This window comes from Daphnia magna, linkage group LG8 (genome assembly GCF_020631705.1).
Source record: "Daphnia magna isolate NIES linkage group LG8, ASM2063170v1.1, whole genome shotgun sequence".
Lineage (NCBI taxonomy): Eukaryota > Metazoa > Arthropoda > Branchiopoda > Diplostraca > Daphniidae > Daphnia > Daphnia magna.
In genome coordinates this window covers 7,373,817-7,389,534 of record NC_059189.1, presented here as the reverse complement: position 1 = coordinate 7,389,534, position 15,718 = coordinate 7,373,817, and the positions used below count along the sequence as shown (strand labels likewise).

The 15,718-nt window shown below is 44.3% G+C and overlaps 1 protein-coding gene across 1 annotated transcript; it reads left to right on the top strand.

The window, feature by feature from the left end:
• Window positions 1-9,002: 9,002 nt before the first annotated feature.
• LOC123475375 lies at window positions 9,003-13,080 on the top strand. The gene is made up of 3 exons (XM_045177980.1): window positions 9,003-9,362; window positions 9,428-12,161; window positions 12,224-13,080. The coding sequence occupies exons 1-3, from the start codon at window positions 9,003-9,005 to the stop codon at window positions 13,078-13,080; spliced, it is 3,951 nt and encodes a 1,316-aa protein (XP_045033915.1).
• The last annotated feature ends 2,638 nt before the right edge of the window (window positions 13,081-15,718 follow it).

Here is a 15,718-nt window from a genome sequence, read left to right as displayed (position 1 = left end):
TGAGGAAATGAACGGGAACCCGAACAGTGCGTTCAAAGAACTAAAGAAAACGGTAAATCCATCCCAGCCTGCACAATCTCAAATGGAAATAAACGTTAACGGAATTCCTACAACAGACTCAGCTATAATACTAACCCGCTTCGCCGAACACTTCTTCCCCATTGAAGGAGTCTCAGATGAATCGCACCGTCAAAGAGAACAGTCCGTCAAGAGCGCCTTGCAAGAGGCTGAAGCAGAGCCAACGTTGGCACCAACAATCACCCAAGGTGAGGTGCTAATAGCAGCCAAGTCTCTGAAAAAAAAGTCTGCTCCTGGATGGGATGAGCTTTCAACTGATGTACTTCTTCTAGCCCTACCAGTGCTAATGAACTATCTCTTAATTCTTTTCAACCTGTGTCTCATCCACGGGAAATTCCCAAACAGCTGGAAACAAGCAAGAGTTTGTATCATCCGGAAACCTGGCAAGTCCGACTACTCCGACGTGAATAGCTTCAGACCCATTAGCGTCCTACCAGCCATGAGCAAACTCTTCGAAAAAATCCTACTCAATCGCCTCCAACAGCTTGCCTCAATAGGAAACTGGATTCATCCTAACCAGCACGGCTTCCAACCCAAGCGATCAACAGAATCCGCCTTCCACTCCCTCGTTAGTGAAATTGAAAAAGGATTTGAGAAGAAGATGACTACGGCCTGCGCCATGATCGATATAAAGAGCGCTTTCGACACAGCATGGGCCCCCGCCATCCTATCAGCCGTGATCGCAAGGAAGTGCCCAATATTCCTCGTAAAAATCATCAGAGATTTTCTGACAAATTGGAAAGGTAAATTCCACCAACAAAAGAGTGTAGATCCATTTCCAATACCAACAGGATGCCCGCAAGGAAGCCTTCTCTCCCCTTTCTTATGGAACGTAATGATTGATGACATCTTGCGCCTTCCGTCCGACCATAACATGCCAGGCTTGGCTCTAGCATACGCCGATGATATATCGGCATCAGAACAGCACAAAGACGCGACAATTGCAGTAAGCTTACTGCAAACTCTAACTAACCGCATCAAATCTCAGCTAGAGAAACTCAAACTCAAAGTAAAAGCAGCGAAAACCGTCCTCATCATCTTTAACCGAAAGCGGACGCCAGTGGAAAATCTCCGCCTAACAGTTGACGGCCTCCAAATCCAACCGGTCAACCAGACGAAACTACTAGGCCTAACACTGGACGCGAAACTCAACTGGACGGCCCATCTGAACGAGAAAGAGCGCCAAGTTAGAAAAATCTTTTTCTCTCTCCGTTCATACACTGGAAAAACTTGGGGCCTCTCCGGCACCCGTCTGAGAGAATTGTACTCAGCCTTGGTGGAGCCGAGCCTTCTCTATTGCTGTTCTGTCTGGGCGTCCGTAATTAAGACCAAACAAGGTCGAAAGAAATTACGATCGATTGAGCGACATTTCAACATTCTCATCTCGAGGTCGTTCCAAACGGCTGACACCGGAGCACTCTCCGTCCTAGCTGGAACCATGCCGGCCGACTTAAGAGTTACGGAAATCACTCTGAGACGTCACCTCCTATCCAAACTGCAATTCTTTTCACCAAGCGCCCTACAATCCATCGCGACCCACACCCAGGCAGTCATCGTCAATCTAGCTTCTTCTGATCCGCCGAGAAGTAGACGCCCGTCACACATAAATTACACAATAAGAAGCACGCTAGAACAAGCATGGAGGAGTGAGTGGAGAGATTCTCTTCAAAGCGACACAACTCGCTCGTTTTTCCCCTTCCCGACCTGTTTCATTCAGCTTAATATCCACAACCTTCCACATCAAGTCATACAAATCCTAACGGTTAAATGCCCACCAATATCTTCTTAAAAAAGTAACCTCGCCAGCGTGTATATGTACATTTCCCTCAGAATCCTATTTACTTCTATGTGTAAACAGGATCAAATATACTTGTATTGAATGTGAACCCACTGTTATATAATGAGTTTATACTTCTACATGTAAACAGAATCAAATATACTTGTATTCAATGTGAATACACTGTGATACCATGAGGTTTTACTTCTATATGTAAACAGGATCAAATATACTTGTATTCAATGTGAATACACTGTTATATTATGAGTTTATACTTCTACATGTAAACAGAATCAAATATACTTGTATTTAATGTGAATACACTGTTATACCATGAGTTTTTACTTCTATATGTAAACAGGATCAAATATACTTGTATTCAATGTGAATACACTGTTATATTATGAGTTAATATTTCTACATGTAAACAGAATCAAATATACTTGTATTCAATGTGAATACACTGTTATATTATGAGTTAATATTTCTACATGTAAACAGAATCAAATATACTTGTATTCAATGTGAATACACTGTTATATTATGAGTTTATACTTCTACATGTAAACAGAATCAAATATACTTGTATTCAATGTGAATACACTGTTATACAATGAGTTTTTACTTCTATATGTAAACAGGATCAAATTTACTTGTATTCAATGTGAATGCACTGTTAAATTATGAGTTTATACTTCTACATGTAGACAGAATCAAATATACTTGTATTCAATGTGAATACACTGTGATACCATGAGTTTTAACTTCAATATGTAAACAGGATCAAATACACTTGTATTCAATGTGAATACACTGTTATACCATAAGTTTTTACTTCTATATGTAAACAGGATCAAATATACCTGTATTCAATGTGAATACACTGTTATACCATGAGTTTTAACTGCTATATGTAAACAGGATCAAATATACTTGTATTCAATGTGAATACACTGTGATACCATGAGTTTTTACTTCTATATGTAAACAGGATCAAATATACTTGTATTCAATGTGAATACACTGTGATACCATGAGTTTTTACTTCTATATGTAAACAGGATCAAATATACTTGTATTCAATGTGAATACACTGTTATATTATGAGTTTATACTTCTACATGTAAACAGAATCAAATATACTTGTATTCAATGTGAATACACTGTTATATTAAGAGTTTACACTTCTACATGTAAATAGAATCAAATATACTTGTATTCAATGTGAATTCACTGTGATACCACGAGTTTTAACTTCTATATGTAAACAGGATCAAATATACTTGTATTCAATGTGAATACACTGTTATACCATGAGTTTTTACTTCTATATGTAAACAAGATCAAATATACTTTTTATTCAATGTGAATACACTATTATATTATGATTTTACACTTCTACATGTAAACAGAATCAAATATACTTGTATTCAATGTGAATACACTGTTATACCATGAGTATCTACTTCTATATGTAAACAGGATCAAATATACTTGTATTCAATGTGAATACACTGTTATATTATGAGTTTATACTTCTACATGTAAACAGAATCAAATATACTTGTATTTAATGTGAATAGACTGATATACCATGAGTTTTAACTTCTATATATAAACAGGATCAAATATACCTGTATTCAATGTGAATACACTGGGATACCATGAGTTTTAACTTCTATATGTAAACAGGATCAAATATACTTGTATTAAATGTGAATACACCGTGATACCATAAGTTTTTACTTCTATATGTAAACAGGATCAAATATAATTGTATTTAATGTGAATACACTGTGTTGGGAATATAATCGCCCAACAGACGACGACAACCTGATCCGGCCGCCGGACGACTGCACCCGCGCATTTGCGCGACTATTGTCTGAGGGGCCCCCGATAGGTGGCCCCAAACCCCCATTGTTTCCCCTCCTTTAATTGTTACACCCCCACTAAGTGACTGTAAATCAATCAGTGTAAAACGAATAGACGGTTGGAACAGACACAGTTCTTAGTGTCAATTTAATTACTCAACCTAAACTGTAAGTACGGTACGACACGCCGCCAAAAGTATTTACAAAGTTCACATGGTCCTTCGAAACCTAAAAGCTAATTTAATCCAGTGAAGTACTGTGTCCTTCCCATCCATCACATTCAAAAATTTTAATTGTTAAGCTGTTTGTGGCCATTGCTAGAAAGGCCCCTCAAACGAGGGAAGTAACAATCCTTGAAAAAAAAAAATCTCTTTGAACAATTAGGTAAAGAGGGGCGGCCATTAACCACGCTTAAGTCGCGTGTAAGCCTAAGGCTTCCACTACCGCACACAGTTAATAGCCACCGTTCTTTTTCTCTTTCTTTATTTTCTGGGATAGTAATCGCCTCACACACAAAAAAAAACACAATCGCGTCTCTCTAACTTTCCCCTTCTGATTGTTGGCTATCTCGCCCTATTGTTATTTGAAATTGGTAATAACAAGCTCTATCTGTATCTCACCTGAGTACCGTAAGGTCTCCAAACAAAAAGCAAAATAGGCAAGAAAAGTCAGAGAATCAAAAGGGCGCAGTTGCGCCGAGACGGGCTTTTGCCCGCATGGGTTGAACCGCCCCGTCCTCCCCCGGCACGAGAGCGTATTCCGGACGAACAGTTGCCAGCAGGAGCTCACGCTCCTAGTCTACAACCATTCTTGGAAATTGCCCGTAGACTCATCACCGTCGAACAACTAGAAGAAGCGACCCGCCCACGATACTACGGTGATATCCGCTACGCGCCTCCAGGAATCCCGGTGGGTTACCCTGCACCGCAACCCGTGCCAGTGCCAGTACCTGCACCGCAACCCGTGCCAGTACCCGCACCGCAACCCGCACCAGCATCAGAACCGGGACCCGCGTCCCAGGATCCAGCAGCTATAGCTGCTGATCCAACCAAACCGTTAGTTTGTAGGCCAGTTGAGGAGGAAGACGAACTACAACTTTGTTGGATAAGTTCGTGTGACTCGTCGGAAGAAGACGATACCTCCACGGAAGAGGACCAAAGCGGATACAACCAGTCAGTGGGAAGAGCAGCTTATCTCAGAGCAGACCAGACAAGACAATTGCGTGACAACTTCACCGGTCGACAGGGTCCGGGCTGGACTTGAAGAAACACCAGAGGAAGGGAACAAAGGCGGTAATACCAGCATTGTATTCATTGGAGAGGGCAGCGAATGAAGACTGCTAAATACATCTGGTAAAATAAAAATTGCAAACGCCGTCCATTCTTCTTTAAAAAAAAAAGAATTTTTTCTAGTGTAAGGAGCCCGGGTAATCGGTGACTTCAAAAAAAAAAAAAATAAAATCTTCTCTCTCTCTTAAGTAGTGACCACCGCATGTGGCGCTACTAGTAAAAAAAAAGGTCTTCTCTCTCTCTTGTGTAGTGACCAACGCATGTGGCGCTACTAGTAAAAAAAAAAGTCTTCTCTCTCTCTTGTTGTAGTGACCACCGCATGTGGCGCTACTAGCAAAAAAAAAACACCACTTTCTCTCTCTTCACACTAGTGTTACAGCAACAAGCAGTACCATCTAAAAAAAAAAGGGAAAGTTTTCTTGGTTAAAACTAATTAAATTTTCTCCTTCTTTCTCAAAGCTCAATCTCAAAAGCTCCTTAGGAGCCACCCTCTTAGGAAAATGGCTCCGACAACAAAAGGCTCGAGAACGGCCGTTAAGGGCCACATAACAAAAACAATCAACCTAATCAATGGGTTGAAAGCTGTGATGACGCAAGAAGAGCTCAGCAATCTAGAAATCTTGGAAACTAAGCTTAAAGGATGCTACGAAACCTACAAAGAGTACTCAACAGCAATCCAAGACGAACTCAATGACGCGGATGCAGACCAGGCGGAATACGACGCCGAAACTGACATCACGTACCAAACACAAGATGAGGTATCAAATGCCAACGCAATCATCAAGTTAAAACGCCAGGAATGGCTAAATATGTTAAAGAAAAAAGAAAAAGAGGAAGAAAAAAGAAAACAAGAAGAAAAAGAAGAAGAAAGAGACAAACGAATTCTAGCCCTCATCCAACAACAAGTGATGAATCAGGCAACCATAACCCGCGACATAATTACACAAGTGATTGCAGCCATACCTACGCCTCAAGCGCCAGTGGTTAACGTAACCGCAGCAGCTCCGCCACAATCGACACATTCGATGAGATTGCCACAAAGGCAAATTAAACATTTCAAAGGGGACATTTTAGAATGGACCCAATTCTGGGAATCGTTTAATGCGGCGATTCATTCCTCAACCCTTACCAACGTTCAAAAGTTTGATTATCTCAAAGAGTATTTGAAAGGCGAAGCTAACTTAATTGTTAATAATCTTGAATTGACAGATGCTAACTACCAGGTAGCCATCGACGAGTTAACAAGAAGATATGGCAAAAAACAGGTTATGATCGACGCTCACTTCAACAAACTGCATACCTTGCAGCCAGTGAAAGACGGAAATGATGTGCCAGCCCTTAGGAGTTTTCAGCTGAATCTTCAATCGCACATCAGTGCCTTGGAGACATTAGGAGTCCCAACGTCTTCTTTCGGGGGACTCCTCGGTACTCAAATAATCAAATTTATTCCTTCAAGTTTGCAGCTAGAATGGGCAAAATCAGAGTCCAACAAATCAACGGACATTGAAGGAGTAATAAAATTCATCGGCGACCAAATCAATGCAGCCGATAGATTCAACAGGATTAGAGGAGTAGAAAAGGAAAAACCATCTCCAGCTCCTAAACAACCAAAGCCTTTCAGGCCACCTCTAGCAACAGCGTCCCAACTGGCTGTTTGCGCTAAATCAAATCCAGCTCTACAGTTCAAACCCATTTTAAAATCTAAAAGTGTTAAATTTAGCCCTAGTTGGATAGAATGTGAAAGGCCTTGTATATTTTGCGGGCAAATTCATTGGCCGACAAGATGTCCAAAAGACTTGGCGGAGAGAAAATCAATCATTAACAATTTAATAAAATGCATGAATTGTTTCGGAGGAAAGCACGAACTCAAGGCTTGCACATCCCCCCGGAACTGCAACAAATGTGGAGGGAGACACCATTCCGCCCTCTGCGACAAAGGAGACATAAGAGTCTGCAAACCATCAAAATCGGCAAGCATCGTGGCCAACAACTCCATCTCGGCCACTACAGCCTGCGCAAGTACGTTCGGGCAGTTAATGTTAAAAACGGCAACAGTGATTGTCAATGGACCAGACGGCAGCGAAACTAGAGCAATTTTATTTGCTGACGACGGAAGTCATCGATCATGGGTGCTAAAATCGCTCTCAACGCAACTCAAATTGAAAACAGTAGCGGTAGAAAATATCAGCACGAGAGTGTTTAAGAAAAAGGAAGCTAGCCAACCCGAAATGACAAAAACCGTTGAAATGCAAGTAAGGGGCACCTGGAAAGGCGCCCCAAAAATCACATTAATCGCTTTAGAATCAGACCACATTGCAGATACTGGCCCTTACATAGGATCTGAATTTGCAAGGAGCCTCTGGATCCAAAACGAAAAAATGGCTGACGACAGATTTGAAATGGCACATGGGGAAGAAGAGCCAAATGGAATTCTGGTTGGAATGGACCAAATGTTCCAGATCATGTCAAATGAAGCAGCAATTCAGAGTCCGTGCGGACTACGCGCATTCAAAACGAAGCTGGGAAGAATGATAGCCGGTCCCTCACAAGAAACTAATTCTAAGACAGGCAATCAAATAATCCAGCACCTAATTTTAACATCTAATTATCCAGTGCCGCAGATAACGTCGTCGTTCGCAACAAGCAGCCGAATCAAAAGGAAAGAAAGTCCAACCCAGTCAATCAGAACTCCAACAGAAAAGGAGCCTGGAAAAGCCAGCCTCCAAAATCCACAACCAGGAACATCATTTTCAGATGCACCAACCGGATCCTGCGGAGAAACAGACACTAAATGGGTTGAACACGACGAAATAACGGCTACCAATTTTGACCTCTCCCTCTTTTGGAGAATAGAAAATTTTGCGAACCTAGAAGGCGCTGAAGCAGTGGAGTCAGAGGATCGTTTCGACTCCTTCGACGAGAAAATAACAAGATGGCCAGACGGAAGATACTGTACACCAATACCTTGGTCGACAGATAAATTGAGACTCCAGAAAAACCTACCGTTGGCCACTGGAAGAGTAGAAAGCACGATAAGCAGATTGAGAAAAAATCCAGGAGACTTGGTGAATTATCACCAAGAGATCCAAAAACTGATCGATAGCAAATTCGTGGAAGAAGCAAATATGGACTACGAAGAGCCCCATACTTATCTTCCACATCATCCGGTCTTCCACATCATCCGGTCTTGCCTCGGAGCGATACCCCAAGGCATTTGAATCCCAGCAGCAGGACAACACAATCCAACCCAAGGAGAAAATCGCATCTCTTCTCCCAATCTGGGACCAAAGAGACAGACTCATCCGTATACAAGGAAAAATGTCACTTGCTTTAAGGGATCGAAATATCGAACCCCCAATTCTGCTTCCTGCAAAACATTTAGTAATCTCCTTTCTAATTACAGACAAACACGAGTCTTTACTACATGCAGGAGTAAAAGGAACACTATCGGAACTAAAGGAAAAGTTCTGGATAGTTGGAATGACCTGGCAATGATGTCTTCCCCCAGGGGGCCTGAGGTGGGGGCAGTGTGCAGATCTCATGCGTATGATACGTTCTTGCTCGTGTTGTTCTCTCGTGATTACACAGATTTGATCCCGACTTCTTTCCATGGCCCAGTTGGTAATCATCACCACCCCTCCTCCCGTGACTGTTTCCTTCGTAAGTCGACTAAACATTGTTCATATCGCCTTGTGAAGTTCTCGTGCACACTCTACCCTCTGACTTCCACCACGTGGTTGCGCACGGCACTACCAGCCTGCCACTCTAACTTAGCGGTAACCGCACGGCACTACCCCGCGTTTCGCCATTTACACTGCGTACCCTTACCTGAAATGTGGACGTGAACTCTTCTCACTCGAACTCAGCCATAACTCGCATCACATTTTCTATACGCCATTTTGTTTTTGTTTGTTCTGTTTTCGTCTTTGCGCGTTCCCGCCTACGGCCATTCTTTGTGTGGTGCGCTTCAGTGCTTCGTCATCCACCATGCCCCCAAAGCTATTCCAGCCCTACGGCTCCCCGCCACCGTTCGATTTTGACGAATATAAAGACTCCTTTGAGCTTTGGCTGCGGCAGTGGAATATATTTTTGGCCTTATCTACCATCGATACAGCCCTTCCTCAAACGGAGCGCGTGTCCTACAAGGCAAATATCCTCCTGTCCTGCTTATCAAAGCCCACGTTACAGGCCATTTGCACGATGGGCCTGTCTGACATCGAACTTGGGGACCCCGTTATTATTATCGATAAGCTTCGTGAACGGTGTAACGCTGGGAGGAATTGCCACGTTTGGCGTCATCAATTTGCCCTTCGTATCCAACGTGAAAAAGAATCCGTGGACAGTTGGGTTTGCGAGCTGCGTGATCTTGGCAAAAATGTGAATTCAACGCGGATTGTTGCAACAAATGCCAGGATACCCGTTTGCTAGGCCAAATCGTTTATGGCGTCCACAGCGACGAAGCTCAGCGCAAATTATTGCAGGAAGGTGCTACGCTATCCCTCAACCAAGCTTTATCAACACTGCGCACGGCCGAAGCAACACTGATGCAGGCAGCTAACCTGCGGCAGAAAGATTCACCATCTATCCAGCAAATAAAAAACAACACCACCAAAACCGACACAAAGTCCGCATCTCGTTCCCCACACCCAGCTCACCAACGCAACTTCCGGCGCGGCCCGCCAGCAGGTGCCCCACCGCACGGATGTTGGAACTGCGGAGCCGAATCGTTCCACCCAAAGTCTGAGTGCCCAGCTAATGGGAAAGAATGTGACAGCTGTGGCATAATGGGCCACTTTCAGAAAGTCTGCGCAAGAAAATCTTTGAAACCCGAAACAGCGGGAAGCATTGTCATCGGATCCATTTTACCAGGAGAACTTATTGAAGCCAGCGTCTCACCCGCAGACAGTGACACGCCTACAGCAGTATTTTTCCTGCCCGACACGGGCGCTTCAATCGATGCCGTGCCACGTGCACTCCACCAATCGCGGTTCACCGCGACACCACTTTTCCCTATCACTACGCGGGCAGTAACGGCGACTGGTGATGCCATAACGTCATATGGCACCTTTCAGGCAACTATCACCGTAGGACCCGTCAACGGAGGAACACCAGTACTTACCACCATTCACGTCCTTGAAAATCTCCAGCAACCGGTTCTATCAAAAGACACGCAAAAAAAACTCGGCATCCTTCCCCTGGATTACCCCCATTGGCGCGTTCAGCAAGTCACAACCTATCCTACGGATTTGGAGAAAGCCAATAGGCTCAAATCCTTAATGGCTGCTCATCCCCTTATCTTTGACGGTATATGTCGTCCCATGGTAGGCCCACCTTGCCACTTCCAGTTAGCCGACGGAGCCATACCATCCGCGATGAGAGGATCGCGGCCAGTCTCCATCCCATTGCTCCCAAAACTCAAAACAGAGCTGAATTCGCTCGAAGAGCAACAAATCATCCGCAGAGTCATTGAGCCGACGGTATGGGTCCACCCTATAGTCATTGCTCCGAAAAAGGACGGCGGCATACGCGTGTGCGTTGATTTTACCCCTCTTAACGCCTTCATCGTCCGGCCAAAATTCGAAACGGCCACCCCGTTTCAGGCTGTCCGCTCGATTCCATCCGGGATGCGCTTCTTCACTGTCATCGAAGCGTTAATGGGATACCACCAGGTGCCATTAGACGACGAGTCAGCGGCGATGACCACCTTCTCTACCCCGTTCGGCCGCTATATGTACCACCGGTTGCCTTTCGGAGTTTGCCACGCCGGCGACGACTACAGCCGACGCGTTTCAGCTGTATTCGATGATATCTCCAATTGCCGTCGGATAATCGAAGACATCCTCATATTCTCCGAAACGTACGAAGAACACGTTTCTCTCGTCAAACAAGTGTTCCAGCGCGCTGCCGACAATCAAATCGCCATCAACACCAGTAAAATCAAATTTGCGCAGCCGTCCATTCTGTTTGGCGGCTATATCCTGAGCAGCACCGGCTTCCGGCCCAACCCGGAACTCTTATCAGCCATAAGTCGGTTTCCTAACCCCACCAACATAACGGAAATAAGAGCATTCCACGGTCTATGCCAGCAGATGGGCAATTTCTCCGACAATTTAGCGGCAGCACTTGCCCCCCTCCTAAAAAAGAGTTTCCATTGGGAATGGACAACACAGCACGAAGCCGCCTTCAATGCTGCCCGCTCAGAACTATCGTCTTCCGCCGAGCTGTCTTTTTACGACCCAGCGCTACCCACGGCCCTCCATGTCGATGCCTCCCGCCTGAGAGGTCTCGGTTTCATCCTCCGTCAGCAAGGTCCAAATGGGAAATGGAACGTGGTCCAGGCCGGGTCACGTTTTCTTTCAGACGTGGAGACACGCTACGCCATGATCGAGCTGGAGTGCCTGGGCGCGGCATGGGCTATGCAGAAGTGCCGGCAATTTTTGGAAGGCCTCCCATCATTCCTCCTCCTCACGGATCATCGGCCGCTCATCCCGATCCTAAACGACTACAACTTAGATAAACTCGATAACCCGCGGATCCTGCGCCTGCGTCTAAAAATGCAGCGTTATGCGTTCACTGCCCGCTGGATCCCTGGAAAGGAGAATTTAATGGCCGACGCCCTCTCGCGTTCCCCTATCCACCCCGCATATCCAGTGGATGAACTGGCAGAAGGCCCAGCATCATTCTCCACCCGTGTGGCGCTGGTATCCACCATCGACGGCTCAGACCCCTGCACAAGCGACCCGCTTTTAGACAAAGTGTCAGCTGCCGCCGTGGTTGATCCTGTCATGATTGCTTTACGTGACGTCATCCGATCCGGTTTTCCCAACGAGAAATGCAACTTACCGTTGCCCCTTCGTCCTTTCTGGTGCGTCAGAAGCCTTCTCGCCATCGACAAAGACGACGATATCATCGTCATGGGCTGTCGTGTCGTCATTCCGGAGGCCGTTCGTCGCGAGGTCCTCCAAAATCTCCTCTTGATGCACCAGGGGGCAACAAAACTACGGCAACGGGCCCGCCGACGACCATGTATTGGCCGTCCATGGATAGTGAGATCATTACCGCAGCCCGTGCTTGCCACACTTGCGCTGAACATCGTCCCTCACATCCGCCGGAACCTTTGCTGCCACACCAGAAAGCGTCGCGGCCGTTCGAATTTGTCCACGCAGACCTAGGATGCCACAACGGTCGCGACTTCCTAATTCTCGTAGACCAATTCAGTGGATGGCCTCATGTCATCCTATTTCCGGACAAGAACACCTCTGCGCGCAAGGTGGTCGACGCTGTCCGCTCCTTTTTCTCCTTTGGCGCGGGTGCACCAATCAAATTTTGGTCGGATGGCGGAACCCAGTTTACTGCAGACGAATTTCAATCCTTCCTTCGTGAATGGGGCATCAGCCACGGCATTTCCTCCGCAGGATACCCTCAATCTAACGGCTTTGCGGAAGTATCTGTTAAGAGCATGAAAAAGCTCATCCGTGGATCGTGGTCAGCGGTCTCCTTCGACATGGACCAGTTCAGCAAAGGCCTCCTACTCTACCGCAACGCTCCGCTGTCTGGCGGAGCTTCTCCCGCCCAGCTAGTTTTTAATCGGCCCGTCAGAGATTGCCTTCCGGCCCACCGCCGCGCATTCGCACCCCAATGGCAAAAATCGGCTGTACAACTTGAGAAGCAGGCCTTGCGTGCCCGCACCCTTCGTGCTGCCCATTTCAACCTGCAGGCGCACCCTCTCCCTCCGTTTTCCATCGGTGATTCCGTTGTCATTCAAAACCACCTAACTAAACGCTGGTCAACCCCTGGTATCATCGTCGAAACCGGCTCATTTCGCGATTATTTAATCAAGACCCCAGCTGGTCGGCTCTTCCGCCGCAATCGTCGTCTTTTGCGTCGTCACTACCCCGCGGCGTCACCAGCCCCGCCTGTTCATGGCCCACCGGATTCTCCCGCACCCCCACCCCCCTCAACAACTTCCGCTCCCAATCCGCCAAAGCCGGATGGTCCAGCAACACCGGCAGCCGCCGCCCCTCGTCGTTCTACCCGGATCCGCAACAAGTTCAACAGAAAATAAATAGCATCGTGTTTATTGTCCCCTTATTATCTTTCTTTCCATCAATCCTCTGTTATGTCATGCTTGTCCCTTGTGCCATGTCAGAACCCAGCACACAGTCAAATTCAAAAAAAAAAAAAAAAAAATCGAAAACAAATGACATGGAATGACCTGGCAATGATGTCTTCCCCCAGGGGAGCCGAAGTGGGGGCAGTGTGCAGATCTCATACGTATGATATGGTCTTGCTCGTGTTGTTCTCTCGTGATTACACAGATTTGATCCCGACTACTTTCCAATAGTAAAGGGACGGCAGCAAGTAAAAACCGCTTGGTTCGCTTGTGTTGAATGCCAGAAACTAACGTCACCACCGTTCCAAGAACTAGCAGCCCCACTTCCGTTAAATCGACTCCGCCAGGCACAAGCATTCCATATAACAGGAGTGGATTTCGCTGGACATTTGTTTTACAAACCAGCCCCATCCAGAAGGAAAGCGAAAGCCCTGACTTCAGTCCAGCATTCGACTTCAACAGACGATCCAAATAAAGAGCCAGCTGAGGAGCTTCTCGCAGAAGAAGACGCTCCAAATGAAGCTCCGCTCGCAGGCGAAGAAACGCCAACAGAAAACGATATCTGCTCCAGATTTGTGGACGACTATTTACGTCAACTGGACAACTTTCACTCCAAGGGGAAGTCCGGAAGAAAAATCCGCCTAGGAGAAATCGTCGTAATCCACGACGAAAACTCCAAACGTTTAATGTGGCCGATAGGAGTAGTTAAGGAATTAATACCTAGCCGTGACGGACTTATTCGTTCCGTGATGCTTAAAATTCCCAACGGGAACATCATTAATCGAGCAATTCAGTCCCTTCACCCCACAGAACTAAGAGAAGATCGAGATGAGGACATCGAGATTGAAAATCCGGAGCCGACCCAGGAGCCGGATGAGGATCCAGCTCCACTCGTCCTAACACCGGAAATTGAGCCAGCGGTCAGAAATGCGGTACCGGTCGCCGGAGAGACGGACAACGTCGTCGGAGAAGTCGAGCCAGATGCTACGGGCTCTAGTGGGGAGTATGTTGGGAATATAATCGCCCAACAGACGACGACAACCCGATCCGGCCGCCGGACGACTGCACCCACGCATTTGCGCGACTATTGTCTCAGGGGCCCCCGCTAGGTGGCCCCAAACCCCCATTGTTTCCCCTCCTTTAATTGCTACACCCCCACTAAGTGACTGTAAATCTATCAGTGTAAAACGAATAGACGGTTGGAACAGACACAGTTCTTAGTGTCAATTTAATTACTCAACCAAAACTGTAAGTACGGTACGACACGCCGCCAAAAGTATTTACAAAGTTCACACACTGTTATATTATGAGTTTATACTTCTACATGTAAATAGAATCAAATATACTTGTAGTCAATGTGAATACACTGTTATACCATGAGTTTTTACTTCTATATGTAAACAGGATCAAATATACTTGTATTCAATGTGAATACACTGTTATATTATGATTATGAGTTTATACTTCTACATGTAAACAGAATCAAATATACTTGTATTCAATGTGAATACACTGTTATACCATGAGTTTAATTCTATATGTAAACAGGATCAAATATACTTTTATTCAATGTGAATACACTGTTATATTATGATTTTACACTTCTACATGTAAACAACATCAAATATACTCGTATTCAATGTGAATACACTGTTATACCATGAGTTTTAACTTCTATATGTAAACATGATCAAATATACTTGTATTCAATGTGAATACACTGTGATACAATGAGTTTTAACTTCTATATGTAAACAGGATCAAATATACTTATATTCAATGTGAATACACTGTTATATTATGAGTTTATACTTCTACATGTAAACAGAATCAAATATACTTGTATTCAATGTGAATACACTGTTATATTATGAGTTTATACTTCTACATGAAAACAGAATCAAATATACTTGTATTCAATGTGAATACACTGTTATACCATGAGTTTTAATTCTATATGTAAACAGGATCAAATATACTTTTATTCAATGTGAATACACTGTTATATTATGATTTTACACTTCTACATGTAAACAACATCAAATATACTCGTATTCAATGTGAATACACTGTTATACCATGAGTTTTTACTTCTATATGTAAACAGGATCAAATATACTTGTATTCAATGTGAATACACTGTTATATTATGAGTTTATACTTCTACATGTAAACAGAATCAAATATACTTGTATTCAATGTGAATACACTGTTATACCATGAGTTTTTACTTCTATATGTAAACAGGATCAAATATACTTGTATTCAATGTGAATACACTGTTATATTATGAGTTTATACTTCTACATGTAAACAGAATCAAATATACTTGTATTCAATGTGAATACACTGTTATACCATGAGTTTGAACTTCTATATGTAAACATGATCAAATATACTTGTATTCAATGTGAATACACTGTGATACAATGAGTTTTAACTTCTATATGTAAACAGGATCAAATATACTTATATTCAATGTGAATACACTGTTATATTATGAGTTTATACTTCTACATGTAAACAGAATCAAATATACTTGTATTCAATGTGAATACACTGTTATATTATGAGTTTATACTTCTACATG